General features: G+C 40.6%; 1 protein-coding gene across 2 annotated transcripts in view; it reads right to left on the bottom strand.

The window, feature by feature from the left end:
* Positions 1–15,502, bottom strand: part of COL4A4 (collagen type IV alpha 4 chain) — a 131,805-nt gene that overhangs the window by 42,870 nt on the left and 73,433 nt on the right. For both annotated transcript variants that reach the window (XM_048864169.2, XM_048864170.2), the window contains exons 22-32: positions 14,345–14,417; positions 11,979–12,085; positions 10,903–11,086; positions 8,895–8,963; positions 7,897–8,004; positions 7,054–7,272; positions 5,449–5,601; positions 3,675–3,845; positions 2,245–2,388; positions 1,376–1,483; positions 869–1,050 (exon numbers count right to left, since the gene is read on the bottom strand). In XM_048864169.2, coding sequence (XP_048720126.2) covers positions 869–1,050; positions 1,376–1,483; positions 2,245–2,388; positions 3,675–3,845; positions 5,449–5,601; positions 7,054–7,272; positions 7,897–8,004; positions 8,895–8,963; positions 10,903–11,086; positions 11,979–12,085; positions 14,345–14,417 — 1,518 coding nt within the window. The remainder of the gene's footprint in view (positions 1–868; positions 1,051–1,375; positions 1,484–2,244; positions 2,389–3,674; positions 3,846–5,448; positions 5,602–7,053; positions 7,273–7,896; positions 8,005–8,894; positions 8,964–10,902; positions 11,087–11,978; positions 12,086–14,344; positions 14,418–15,502) is intronic.

Below are 15,502 nucleotides of genomic sequence, written 5' to 3'. Positions count from 1 at the left end.
AGGATATGTAATATAACGGCCTAAATTCAACCGGATTTACATTTGTGCAATCCCATTGACTCATTGCATGAAGTGCAAGATAGTGAAGAACTTGCCTCTAATTTCAACTATATCATGCATATTTGTACATTTTTCCTTGGAAACAGTATTTTCCAGGGTTCAGTTCACTGTAAGCTGCCTCTATAGGGGGTAAAGACCAAGGGATGCTCCTGGACTATGCATGCAAACAAGCAGGCTGCTCTTGGAAGTGGCTCTGTAAACTTCAGCCTCATTCAATTGCCATCTCACTATGCGTAGAGTAGGTGACTCCATCCATGTGTCCTTGGGAATAATATCAGAGGATAGACTGCTCATGCACCTTTCTTGTTAGTCAGTGAAATCTGGTGAGGGTTCCTAACTACAGAGAGTGGAACCAAACAACTCTATGCACCATGGAGGTGACAAAAGACCCCATCCAGCCCCAGTATAAAATAAGTGAAAATAACAGCAACAAACAAATTTCACAGTTGTTGACCTTGCATGCTGGGCCAATGCTGTCTTCTGAATAAGATCATAAGAACAGCCATATTGGGTCAGACCAATGGTCCGTCTAGCTCAGTATCCTGTCTTCCGAGACGGGCCAGTCCCAGATATTTCAGAGGAAATGAATAGGACAGGGCAATTTATTGACGGATCCATCTCCTGTCATGCAGTCCCAGCTTCTGCCAATCAGAGGTTTAGGTGTGACCTGGTGTATGAGCTCTCTAAGCACGCTCATATGGCTTGTGTACCACAATCAGACACGTGTCTTGGATTGAGTTCTCAAGAAGTATAAAAATGCAGTACAGTATTATGTATCCATGATCTTGCACTATTGCTCTTAGCTTACCTGGGCACCTGGTTGTCCTTGAAAACCAGTAATTCCTCTTAAACCTCCCAATCCTGGGGAGCCTGGCAGCCCTGGAAACCCAATCTGCCCACGATCCCCAGGTTCACCCTTCTGAGTTCCTGGGAGCCCATCTTTGCCTGGAAATCCTGGGATCCCTCTGATTCCAAGACTGCCTTTTTCACCTGAAAGTTTTCCACAACAAAAGATTATTGTAAATTTATCCTGGTCCTTGGCTGATGCATTTTAGTACCACATTTTTGTGGGTACACTTGTGCGCTCACAATTCATGAAGTATGTAATAAATTGTAGACAAACTGTAGTACTTATACAACTAACTAAAGGACATGTCAGCATAATGGGGTAGTTGGATATTCAAATACTACTATTTGTGTTCACACTTATGCCTGCAATTTTGAAACAACTATTAATTGCGGCACTGTGACAAAAAATTGTAGACATTTTTAAAAATCAGGCAAAGTGGGTGTACACACACATTTATGAGCTCACCTGTTTCCCCTGGAAACCCAGCCGCACCAGGAAGCCCTTGTTCCCCCTTTTGTCCTTTTTCCAGCCATAAGGTAATGAAGCCACTGTCTCCTTGAGCACCTCTTTCACCTTTGAAGAAGACCATGGTGAATATAATCTATACAAATGCTAGCTGACCACACTGTATCATAAAATGTCATTAAAATACATTTAAGTGCTTGAACTCTCTCCCAAAGTCTTACCAGAGTGCCCCTTTCTCTTCTCTTTAGAACGTAATCTAAGTCCCATTTATTTGAACAAGTTTATCATTGAATTTATTTTGTCTTTCCCCTCTTTATATTAATCTGTATACCTCTTTTCTTTGTGTGAGTTGGGAATTGCTTCAGGTTTGGGTGGAGTAGTTTGCCTGAGGGCTACTGGACTTGCCATTGGGCAGATCTTTTGGTTCTCACTGACTATGTATTTGGCAGGTTGAACTTTATTCCTTGTTTTAATGTTTAGGCATGATATTGCCAATAAGCTTTATATTTACATTGAACAATGAGAAAAACATGACAGAACCTTAAAGAATGCCTTGTTTCAAATCTGTTGGTGATGACATACAATTGCTCATCACCCCTGTTGAGAGAGAGCTGCACCAGATGCAGCAGTGGGTGTACAAGGCACATAAAAACAAACAGGTGCATGAAAAAGCAGACTCATTAAACAGACCATCTGATTCTGCTTGCATGTACACCTGACTTACACTGGCTTAACTCCATTGATCCCACTTGAAAATGGCAGTGAATTGATTAGAGGCCTTTTACAACCACATGGAATTAAAACAATTTTATTAACAAAAATGAAAATAAGAAACTAATTGGAAGGCAGGTAATATGGATTCTCCATACCTTTTTGCCCTCCATCCCCACATTCTCCAGAAGGCCCCCTTGAGCCCATTTCTCCTTGTTCACCAGGTCCACCCGGGATTCCTGTCTGTCCGCCTTTTCCTGAGATTCCTGGGAAACCTTGGATGCCTTGGATGCCTTTGCTACCTGGTAATAATGTTAAGATACTGATGTGCTTATCTAACAGCCTACTGTTGTGCTATTAGAAAGAGTGCCATACAAAAGGTAGACAGTTTAGAGAGAGTTTTGGAAAGTTAGTAATATATGAGAACCAACAGCAGATATATTTGGGTAATACTAAGGTAAGCTGGGTAACAATAGAACACGCAGCAGCAGACATTCACTATCTAGGTACTTAGCTGATGCTCATCACTGGTGTCTGAGCTACAAAAGGTTACACATGGAATTACACTCAGGTGTAATGGAAGGGAGCCAGCTGAGGCTCCTTAATACTTTCCCACTAAGCCCTGGCAAAAGTGTTAGCCTTCCGCTGCTCTAACTTCCACTCAGACTTTGTATCAGTGGAAGATCAAGCATACTGGGGCTCTACCTGCCCCTCCTCTTGGACTTCTGGATATACTCCCTCCCTCTTTTTTCTCCAGCATGAGGTGTGTGGCTGTCACTGCCTGATTTCCCTCTGGCAGAGTCCCCCTCTGTGAGGAGAATTCTCTGCCAGCTAACTCCAGCCATTTTAAAGCCACTTTATGACATTATGGGGTATGAAGTGGCCTAACGGACTGGAGCAGCCAGCCCACAGGCAATTAACCTCCCATATTTTCACTCTCATAACTTTCTGGAAAATTCTCCTCCTTTTGGGTTTAAACGCTTATTTCATACTTAGTTTCAAGCCAAATGGTTATATCTTTTTAAGTTTGAGGAAAGTAGTTCAGTCTTTTGTAAATGTATTTACGCATTTTTAAAGCACTCCATTAGTGCCTCAGTAAATATCTCTTACTTTCAAATCTTAACTGTTGCTAAGGTTTTACTAAACAATTCCCCAAATGCTGGTAGCTTTAGAGAGGACTCCCAGCTGGGAGAAGCTGTTTCCACAATCACATGATCTCATACCTCTTAGGCACACATGAGTATGCTCTCACACAATATTGCACTGAAACCAGGACACAATAATGACCTGTTGCAAACAGGAAGAATGAAATAGTCCATAGAAATTTGCCTGTAGCTTTCATAAAAACAACCAAAACCAAAGAATCTTTGGTGCTCCCTGCAAGCTGCAAACTCTTTACGCTTGTTTGACTTTTGCTCCAAGAGACATAAGAAAGGGTGATATTCTCATTGTTTTTCACAGATACATGTAGTAGAAGCTGGAAGGGTGTGAACAGTGCAAAGTACTCTCACTGACATCATTTGATAAGGAGCAGCTCTTTAAAACAGTTATATGTAACAGGGTGATAGATACATTAGGTTTCATATACCTCGTTGGCCTGGGAGTCCAGGTAATCCATTGCTCCCAGGAAGCCCTGGATATCCTCGAGGGCCTGGAGGACCAGGGGACCCTGGTACACCAGGAGATCCTGGTAGGCCTTTCATTCCAGCTGGCCCTGGTGGGCCCATGTCTCCTTTCTGACCTTTAAAACCTGGTAAGCCTGAGAAAACAGTTTATTTTACTCATTTTATACCCAGAAACACAAAAGAAGATTCAGTAACACAGATGGTCATAAGAAGGATGGGGGCATGGGTCTTATACAAAATTATTGATTTTTGGTGGAAACTTGAATACTGAAAACACTGGGCTGAAAACTGAAATATTTTGATTTGTAAACATTGCCACGGTGCCTCCTCGGAGTGGGGAGACAGTACATCACAGGAATTCCTGGCCCCATCAATATTTTGGTTTTCAAATGAAATATTTAGATTTTTCAGGTGTTGGTATTTTTGATAAAAAATTTCCACAAAAAGCTTTTTTTGTGAAAAATTGAATTCAGTTGAAAATCCAATTTTCCATAGAAAAACAGTATCAACAGCAATTTTTCCATCAGTCTCGCTCAGTGACACTTTTACCTAAGCTTGGGCTGTAACTACATGCTAAATAAAGAGCACACTTTTAAGATACTGAAATTACAAAGTAGGAAATACTTAACTCTTCCATTGTATTAAACCACAATGAATGCATATTTACAAGGCCAGTTAAGCAATGCATTATACTATCGGAGACAGGTTTGGGAGGGACCTTGAGCTTTTCACTCCACTGACCAGGCTGGGATCAGATCATGCTGAGTAAGGGGAAGGTACAGAACACCCTGCACCAAGCACCAGTGGGCCGAAAGATCCTCATTGGACTGTCTCCGACATGTCAGCCAGGCCGTCAGTATGCAGGAGAGAATTAAATGTAGCACAAGAGTTCAGAATAGAAGTATAAGTGAAAAACTTAAGATCTCTGCTCAAACCAACTACATCATGAATCCCAAACTCCCCATGTCTTCTATTAACAAAAAGCAATTGTGTAATTGTATGGAAGACTCTGAATTCACGATTCTCTCTTTCTGAACCCTATAACTTTGTCTTCCACTATCAAGGGGACCATTGCTCTGATTCACAAATATGGGCAAAATAACACATAACAGTTAAAAATGTGATTGAACTGTAGTGAGGGGTATCAGATGGGAGCACAATGAGGGAAGGGTGGCTGTGAGAGTCCCAAAGTTTAGGGGTTGGGTTTATTTTTTTTAAATATCACCATGATAAACCTCCCTGACTAGAAGGTTTCCAGTAGTTAATTTTAACATGGTGGCACATGAATTGCTCCTCAATATAAGATGGACAGCCATGGTTATTTTATTTGCACATCCTCATGTAACGCTCAAAGAGATAGCAGGAAGACACCACTGTAGAAATGAGCTAGTTGTGGGGGGAGAAGCCACTGAGAGGAAGGGAAGACACTTTCAGTTTACTACACCTTAAGATAAGATCTTCACTAGTCACATAATTCAGTCATTCTTAGCTGATGTTTTTCTTAAATCAAAATGACAGCTTCACAAAGGTTTTTGCCCTGGTACCACTGAAATCAATTAGGAGCTTTGCTATTGGCATTCTCTGGGAACAAAGGGAGGCTCAAAGTGATTATCTGCAGATAGAAAATCAATGGGACAGAGAATAAATGGAATGGGGGATTACTGAGTTTGTAGATATTCACTGGAAAAAGATGCCCAAAGTTTAGAGCTGGAATGTAATGTTATGAGCACAGTTTACCTGGAGGGCCTCGCTGTCCAAGAACTCCTAGCTGTCCTGGTGGCCCTTGTAAGCCTTTATCACATGGCTGACCGGGTGAACCTGGAGCTCCTATTTCACCTTTTCTGCCTCTCAGACCTGTAGCACCTGGAAATCCTGGTCTGCCAGACTGTCCTAAAAAGATGCAATATTTGTCCTGACAAAAAAATTCCCATCCACTCCCCTAGCTACATCCCCGTGGAGTTCAGGGCAACATATTCAATTATTGTTGTATTTTACCTGCCTGACCAGGCTGGGATGAGACCATGCTGAGTAAAGGGAAGGTATAGAACACGCTGCACCAAGCACCAGTGGGCCGAAAGATCGTATAGGTTCTCTATAGGTTTTCAAAAATGTTTGCTACTTTCCTGCACTTTGGAGTTGGCTGTTATTGAGAACTGCTGCATCCTGCTTTCTGGGGCAAATACTGACTCCTGCCTCTATGGGTAAGGAGGACCTTCTGGTGGCAGAACCAGGGTAGGCTCACCCACATGGCCCTGCAGTGTGGACTGTGGGGCTGTGAACTGCAGTCCACACTAATTTGCTGAACTGTAAGTGCCTGCTAGCATGAACTAAGAGGTACCCGCTTTGTGATAACATAGTCATGTTCTGTTCTCTGTATGCCACCGAGCTGCTGTGTGACCTCGGGCAAGTCAGTTCACCTCTGTGTGTGTCTGTTTCTCCTCCCACCCTTTGTCTGACTTGTCTATTGACTATAAGCAATCTGGGGCAGTGACTGGCTCTTCCTATGTGTACATACAGTGCCTGGCACAACAGGCCCTAATCTCAGCTGGGGCCTTTAGGTGCTACTGTGATACAAATAATTGTAATAGAAAGCTCCACTGCCATGCCATGGCATTGGGGAAGGCTTCTTCCTGCTTCCAACCCTGTAGATCTCTCCAGTGCCCGACTTATCCTTAAGTGTAAATTCCATTAGAATCGTCCAGTCAGTTCCTTTCGGGAAAAATCCAGTTAGCATCAATGGATATTGATCAATGGATGCAGAGAGCGTTTTTGGCCAACTTGTAGAATTCAAGGAGGTTCATGGTACCTGCATTTTGAACATGTTTGAGTAGAGGCTTGTGCATGCCTACCATGGGCAAAATACCTGGCAGTTCTCTCACACAGGCAATGAGAGATCAAGTAGAGGACACTGTGTATCATGATTACTTCAAAGAAGAATTATTGCAGGTAAGTAATTATATCTTCTTGTCTGCATTACATACCCACTACTTCCTAAATGCCCATAACTTTCAAGGGCTTTGTAAAGGTTTCACCGTATTTCGAATGTTTATACACACAAGTGGCTGAGCTGCTTAGTTGACTATTCCTTGTTCTATCAAATGAGCCCTGTTTCTTTTTAGGGTGTACTAGTGTGTGTGTGTCATGGACAGCAGATTAAAATATTGTTGTGTGAAGCATGAATATTTTTCTTCTATTCCAGGGACGTAATTCTGCTCTTATTTACACTGTTGCAAAAATCAGGAGTAACTTCACGTCAGTCACTGTGGAGCCACATAAGAGAGATCAGCATAAGCCCCAGTGTCTGTCTTTATGCTTTAAACGCAATAGAAATAGGACTCATACCTTGTGGCCCAGGAGTGCCTGATTCACCTCGTATTCCTTGTAAACCAGGTAATCCTGGCAATCCTCTGTGGCCTGGAATTCCTGGAAGACCATAACTGGTATCACCTGGAACACCTTTCTGACCTGAAAGTCCAGGACTGCCAGGGAAACCTGGGGCACCATCAGGGGAAGAACCTCTTTCACCTTCATCACCTGGATCACCAGGATTGCCTCGAAAGCCTATTGAATTTAAAAATTACACAACGTAGACAACCATTCAAATGGTATGTTTTAAAGGTGTGGACTACCATAATGCAAATTTAATAGAATGAAAATATATTCCATTTATATGCAAAACAACATTTGCATACTTCAGGTTTCTCACTGGATAATGATATTGCATGAGAAACCAACGACCCATTGTGGAAGTGATACGCCAAGGGAGGGGTGATACTTATGTGTTTGGGGCAGGATATATTGGTTTTGTGTATTCCCCATCCTTGTTTATTCCAATCCCTTTGGGAGTAAATATATTCTCCATGTGCCTGCAAGGTTTACATATAACAATCATGCTCCTGCTACAGGTCTGAATTGATCAATTCTCAGCAGCACCTTCTATTGTGGTAACAGAAAATAGTGGAAGGGATACATCTATACAACAGCCTAACTGGGGAAGTAACTTCCATCCCAACCTGAACAACTGAACTTTAGACACACATCCAGCTTGTCGGGGAAAGGGCGGAGATGGTTAAAACTAGCAAGGCAGCTTACCCTATCCTGTGTAAGTATACATGCACATGTATTAACAGTCTGTGCAGCTCCATGTTTCAGGGGTAAAAAAGATACCATCTCCCTCTCACTTACCATCTGGCCCTATATCTCCTGATGTTCCTGGTTTGCCTCGTTGGCCCTTTTGCCCATCAAAGCCATTTGGCCCAGGAGGACCAGGGGGTCCTCTTAATCCCTTTGGTCCTAAGAACACAGAAAGAATACAGATTTTCCAGGATCTGCTTGTAACCTATCAAACCTCTCTGTGAACTAAAAGGAGATGTAAGTAAATAGTGGTGCATCTTCACCGTATGCTGCATTGTGTAGAATTTACAAGCAAGCCCTCCTTTTTATCTGCTCTGAAGATCAAGTGCTTTCATATCTTTCTGAACATTGTGGGAAGGGCCAGCCAAGTTGGCACAGGAAGGTATGACTGAGAGCTGACAGCTTGGACCCAAGGGCTGTGCACTAGTCTGTAAATCTCCAGAACGGGTTTATTCTGGGCCCCTATGATAGTAAAACAACCACAGCAGAATAAATTAGGGCTGTTGATTAATCACAGTTAACTCACGTGATTAAAAAAATTAATTGCGATTAAGCACAGTTTTAATCGCACTGTTAAACAACAGAATAACTATAGCAGGGGTTCTCAAACTTCGTTGCATCGCAACCCCCTTTCAACAATAAAAATTACTACATGACCCCAGGAGGGGGGACTGAAGCCTGAGCCAGCCTGAGCCCCGGGTGGGGGACAAAGCCGAAGCCCCAGATCTTCAGTCCCAAGCAGGGGCCTGTAATCTGAGTCCTGACTCACAGGGCTAAAGCCTTCAGGCTTCGGCCGTGGTGCTCGGACTTCAGCTTTGGCCCCAGGCCCCAGCAAATTTATGCCAGTCCTGGTGACTCCATTAACATGGAGTCATGACCCACTTTGGGGTCCCCACCCACAGTCTGAGAACCACTGAACTGGAGCATTCATCATGTGGCTTACTGTTTCTTAGTTGGCTACTTTTCAGTAGCAACTCACCATCATTTAAACACTAACAAATTCAATAAAAATCAGAACACCCTTCATTTTCCCCTCTGAATAAACACACCTTGAGCCCCTTGAAAACCTGGAGGGCCTGGACTTCCAGGATATGGTGGAACATAACAGTGGATGTCACCTGAAACAAGAGAAAAAAAATATTATGCAAGTATTATACGCAAATAAAACAAGTTTGATTATCTACTGTAAGGTGTGTGAAAATATCAATATTGTCATTAACCAAATGTACAAACTGTAAGGATTATGGAATATTTATGCAAATAGTTATTTCCATATTCTTTAAGTTTAGGGGTATTTTAATTGTAATGTTCTTATTACACATTTGATACAAGGTTATATTAGTAATTTGATCAACTGTAATGTTGATGTGGGGAATATATTCTGCAGAGATTAAATAATATATTTGTATTTTCTGTGGTGTTGGCAGTAAAAATATTGTCTTTAAAATATTCTCTGAGAGGAGGTGGAGAGACTTTGAAGATGACATTCTAATCTCAAGTATGTAAATTTCTGCTATGCCTACAATTAAGGCAATTCCACAATATCCTCTAAATGCTACATTGCATCAAAGCATCTTGGTGCAAGCTGCCTTAATGTTGAAATGACAGGCTCTGCTGATCTGCTACCTGAGATGTCCAGGTTAAGATTAGTTCCTAATTCTCAGAACAAGTTTCGACCCCATGCATATCAGACAAGTAAAGTATTCCAGGACCAATAGTGTCCGCAGCATAGAGGAGGTAGTGATAATTTAAAAATTGATTAAAATTCTCCTTTTGCTGCTAAAATATCTTTACGTTCTGCAGAGAAAAAATTCAGGGTGATAGCTGGGCATACAGTATAGAACCAAAAAGGGCACTTCATAAATAGCCTTCACCCTGTCTGGGTTGTTATAGCAAATGGAGGGTGAGTGTGACAGCTGTTGCTTGTTCAAAATAGGATGTATGTATCATTGTGATAAGGTATTTGGAAAGAGGGGTCCAAGACTGTCCAAGAACTGGAAAATTCACCAGGGTTTGGTGCTTGTGTAAGTCAAACATGGGAAAAGGTTTGTCACACACAAGATGTTTGATAAAACACTAAAGGTGTTTAATTGAAAGTCAAGGCCTCTAACACAAGCTAAGTGATCTTTAGAAGTAACAGCGAAGGAAGTTTGGGAAGATCAGAGGAGAATTCAAAGGTTCATGAGGGAAGGAGTCCGCAAGATGGAAACCTGAAATTCAACCATAGTTTGTCTACCATAAAGAGTAGGAGAGTGTAATGACTTCAGTAGTAACATTTTAAATACATACTTGCTTTTTAAAAAAAGTCTACATTAACAGGATTTATAAAATATAGATAAAGACCAAATCTTTCTCACTTTATTCAAATGAGAATCCCTGTCAGTTAAGGAAGTAAACATTTATATTTGGATTTCTTAGAATCTAGAAAAAAATTAACCAGATTTAACCAAATAATTTTTAGATAGAATTAGCTTTGCACATGTAACAACTTGTAATAAACAAGATTTATTCACAAGATTAACAGGAATATACTGAAAGTAAAAGAATTGAGAATATAGAAGTTAGACATTTTGGAATCACATAGCAAACTTGAACTGCACAGTTTTATATTAAATATTATACTGTATATACTTAAAATGTAGCATATGGAAATCATATTTACAATGTCTTTACTAGCCTCAGTTTTCTACTTTGATTTATTATTTCTTTTTCATATGCTATTCCACCTTCTCTGTCTGACATCTTTCCATATGTTATTCTAACACTACTTCGTGAATCAGCAATGGCTCTATACTGTGTGAATACTGTGTCATTTTCCCTGTTCCTTCATCCATCCTTGCAAATCTTTACTCAAATGAATACTCCTTGTTCAAGAGAGTAGTCCCACCAGGATCACACAAGTAAGGGTTTGCAGGTTCAGGGCCTCAGTGAATCAACATTCACAGATATTTCACGTTTCTTGTGCCTCACCTGTGTCTGCTCCTGAATGCAGATTACTTGAATCCTACCAAGCACATATTCAATGAGAATGTTTTTAATGTTAAATTTCAAAATTACCTCTTTGACCCTTTAGACCAGGTGGTCCACTTATGCCAGTACTTCCTGGGTCTCCAGGATGACCCCTGATTCCCTGTGGGCCAGGAAATCCCAAACCTGATGGTCCCATAGGCCCTCTTGAACCAGGAAGTCCTGGTGCCCCAAGAAATCCTTTATCACCTGGCAGTGCTGATCCACCATCACCCTATTTAAAAAAAATATATATATATATATATATAAGCTCCATAAGACTAGCCCCTTTGCTTTCTTTCATTAACTCCAGTATTAGAGCAATATTTGAAAAATCTTTGGTTACACAATGAAATTACTAAATGGATGATACATGTGATTTTTTTAAAATTAATCTTGCGGTAGGCTTACAAACTGCAATATAGGCTTAGTAACTTTACAGTACTCTCATGTAGTTGTCCCTGAAATAAAGAACAAATTTCTTCTCTGGGTGAAATCCAATCCCTCAGTGAATGGGCTTTGTGCTGGGAATTAGGTGGGTGTAGCTGTAGGGGCTAGAATCCTCCTCGGAACAGACCACAGGCCTGCTTACCGCAATGCATGCATGAGTACTAGAGATAGTTAATGGCTTGGAAAACCTTGCACAAGCCATTTACCAAGAAGTGAGTTTCACTTTTAGTTACATTGCAGTCAGTGGGGTTGACTAGGAGTAACAGAGTGGAATCTGGTCTATGATCATTTATAATCAAGTTGTTGATAAACATTTTAAAACTGAAGTCCTGATCAAAGCTAAATATTTCTATACATCTGATGTACAACTTAATGGAAAACCCTTAAAGCCTGCGCTCTGAACAAGGTTGTATTAATAGGAACATCTGGTAGATAGATACACTTGGAAGCTGTGCCTCAGTGGCACATCATGCAGATAAGAGTAAGATCCCTAAAATAAAGAGCAGTGTTTATATAAGGAAGTTAGATTTTTTTCATTGGTCAGCAGTTAGCTACAGGTTACTAGGAAAATATAAAACAGTTTAATCTGTAAATAATTTGGAAAATTTACTGACTTTTTTGTAAAATGAGAAATTCAAAACAAAGAATGAAACAGTTGCTAACAAAGTTAAACATACTTGAATTCCTCTCTCTCCAGGCAATCCTGGATCTCCATCTCTGCCAGCAGTACCTTTTTGGCCTGGAAGTCCTGGAACCCCTAGAGGGCCTCTTTTTCCTTTTATTCCTTAAAACAATTAAAAAGAAGCTTAGAGTAATATATATAGCAGCTGTTTATTTCTTTCTCCTCAGTTGAATGATATGTCATCATTATTGATATTTGGACAAAATGTCTGAGGCTCTACAAGAATTTTCTTCAGCTCATAAAGTGGGATTTCTTTAATGCAGGATTTAAGTTTCTTCCTCTGTTCATCTCTCCTAATTTGGAACAATTATTCTAGGATTGTGGTGGGTTGAAGTCTTTAAATCAAGACTGGATCTCTTTCTCAAACGTACATCCTCGTTAAAACAGAGTTACTGACTTGATGCAGAGATTACTGGGTGAAGTTCTTCGGCCTGTGATATGCAAGAGGTTAGATCACATGATCGTAATTACTGTGAGTTTGGGGTGGCCACATTATGCAACCCAAATGAGCGTCAGTAAAACCTGAATACTACATCACACCACCATGTGTCTTGTTTGTGCATATGTTTGGCTTCCAACAAATGCTTTAGAGAATTTTTTTTTTAATTGTTGGAACTGTGACTAAATGATCTAAAATAACTTTGTGTACATAAAAATGTCATGTCTTTAAAATCAGATATTGCAGTACATTGCAAGAGCTAGAAGCAATTTGGGAATCTCCCTTTTCCAGTGAGGTAAGATTCATGTTTTTAGTTATGCATAGTTACAAGATATTGAACCTTAAACCACGCAGTGGTATAAACTGCACCTCAAAGCAGTGTAGTTTCGAGGACATTTGGGCAGAAGGAAGAAATGTTTTTATGATAGTTTGTTTTGTTTTAAGTGATTGACATAACTGCTCAAAGATTTAGGATGTTAGCATAGTTGATATATCTTTGGGGACATGCATTTATGGGCAGAGTGCAGATGAAACAACTAAATGTAATTGTCACATGGCTTTGCAGTTTATCATATGGATATCATGAGGACATATGGGAGGTAGCGGGTCTCTCTCTCTCTTTTTACATATTGTATTAAGTGGGAACTTTGCTATCCACTTCAGTGGACCCAGGATTTCACTCATAGTGTTATGCAGGAGCATGGTAAATAATGTGGAGTAGTTTAATTGCAAGAGTTTTATATTTTCCCCTAAACGTTTAGGAAAATACACTATTTGCACAAATTAAACTTTGCAAAAAATATTAACTCCATTTCACACCACTGTCTCAGGAAATCTATGACAAATAAACCAGGAATAATTTGTGCTGCTCCAGTGTCTGTGCATGTCTGTGAGAGCACACAAACACTCTACAGCACATACACATGTGCACACACAGATAATGAATTATTTGTGAAGAATACTTTATTCATCATATTTCTTGTTCATAGAATAATTCATTCAGCATTTTTTTCAGAATTCAAGTTGTGTGATTGATCACCTATTGGTTTTGGTCCCTGAGTGATTAACTGTAACTCCAACAAATAGACAGATGATTTCAGAGTTGGAGGAGGGGCAGTACGTGTCTGCCAGCTATAGGGTCCCTGGGTCAGGCCTGGGAGTAGCAGGCAGGCCCGGATCCCACCCCCGGCCCCCCCTTGTCCCACTTGCTACTGAGGGGAGTGGCTGGTGAATGAACTGCAGTGAATGGACTGCCACTGAGGTGAGCGGTTAGAATCGGGACTGCAGTTTGCCACTGAGGCAAGTGGTTGGACTAAGGACTGTCAGTCTCCCAGAAAGGGAGAAAAGAACTGAGTGGGGCACAGCTGGAGGGCAGTGTCCAGAAGAGGACGACGCAGTCCGGTGAGCGACGCTGGTTCTGGAGGTGGAGACAGACGAGATGAAAGGCGAAACACTACCTAAGAAGGGTGTACTCGCAAACCCCAAGCTAATTCCCAGAACAGCCAGCAGAAGGCGCCGCAGAGGTGAGTCAACCTCCGTTACAGGTCCACTATGACCCCCAGATCCCTTTCCACAGTACTCCTTCCTAGGCAGTCATTTCCCATTTTTGCTCAATCTTAACTGTGTATGTCTCTGTAAATGCCCGAATAATAATATTCATGTGACATATTAGTCATTTGGTAGCAGCAATGGCAAGCTATTATGCAATCTGCATAGAATTTGGAGGGAGGAGTACAGGTTGCAGGAGGAAAGATTTTGTAGGAGGCACCAGGAAATCAATCTGTGTGAACTTGGCTTCAATGCTAGCACCTCTGTGCTGCTTTAATAAAGAGTCTGTAGTTTTACAAGCATGGAGTCCTCTCCCATTATTATCCAGCATGCAGTACATGAAATACAACGGATGATAATAAATACAGGTTTACCTTTGATTTTCACTATGGCCAGGTCACCCTTTTCTCCTTTTTCACCAGCTATTCCAGAAGAACCAGGCTTGCCCTTGTGATTTAAAAAACGTATGACTTTTTAGCCATTTAAGCTCAAGTAATGAATCACAATAAATAGCATCTCTCTGATGTTCTAAAATTATTTCCAAATATACAGCAATCAAAGCAACATACTGAGAGAAAAAACCACTGTACCTCATGGGATCCCTTTAAAGAAGGAGGTGTAGAAATGGCGCCTGATTCTTCATTATTTTTGTATCATTTTTATTAACTCCACTGATGTCCAGGGAGATATAGCTATGTAAAATAAATGTAATGGAGCAAGGAATCAGGCCTCCTGGTCTCTATTCAGCCAGGGCATGTAAGACTTTAAGAGTCGTAAGACTAGAGCAAGTTGTAGTGTTCAGATGCTCTTCCCATTACAGCACCTGGCCCAGCACCCACTGATGCCAACAGGATCTCAATGGCTGTTGGATCAGTCCCATGCTATGTGAAAGCACATGGGTGGGTAAATAGAAACTTTTGTGCCAGCTGAAGTTGATTTGCTGTGTTGTGAACAACGTTTGAATGGATGTAGTTAAGTTAAAATCTCATTTGTCTGAAAATGTTGTACCTACTAAATTATTCATAGAATCATAGAATATCAGGGTTGGAAGGGACCTCAGGAGGTCATCTAGTCCAACCCCTGCTCAAAGCAGGACCCCTTATTACTTTGTTATAAGTAAAATGTAAGACTTCAATACCTGAAATGGATTAGAGGAAACAAAGTATTTTCTGCAGCAGGGTAGGAAATGATGTTCCCATGCTGGGAAACATTCTGAGAATTCAAATAATGTTCCAAACCCAAATTGGAACAAAAAGTTGAAAACTTACGTTTTCACAAGCCAACAATCTGAAAACAAATTGTCAATTTGGGGTTAATTCAAACATTTTGTTTTGATCATTTTGAAATGTTTTGTTTGGATTTTGACCTTATTTATTTTTATTATAATTAGCTTAAATTTCAGAGCAAAAAGTTATTTAAAATAAAATATTTCAAGAAAAAAAATAAATTTTGTCCTAAAAGAAATCTGTTATACTGAAATGTCTCTTTGGTGCACATTTCTCGAATGTGCATACCTACAGCTCCTCAGATAG

The sequence above is a fragment of the Caretta caretta genome, chromosome 9 (genome assembly GCF_965140235.1).
Source record: "Caretta caretta isolate rCarCar2 chromosome 9, rCarCar1.hap1, whole genome shotgun sequence".
Classification (NCBI taxonomy): domain Eukaryota; kingdom Metazoa; phylum Chordata; order Testudines; family Cheloniidae; genus Caretta; species Caretta caretta.
The sequence above is the reverse complement of the archived record's forward strand: the minus strand, read 5'-3'. Positions and strand labels throughout refer to the sequence as shown.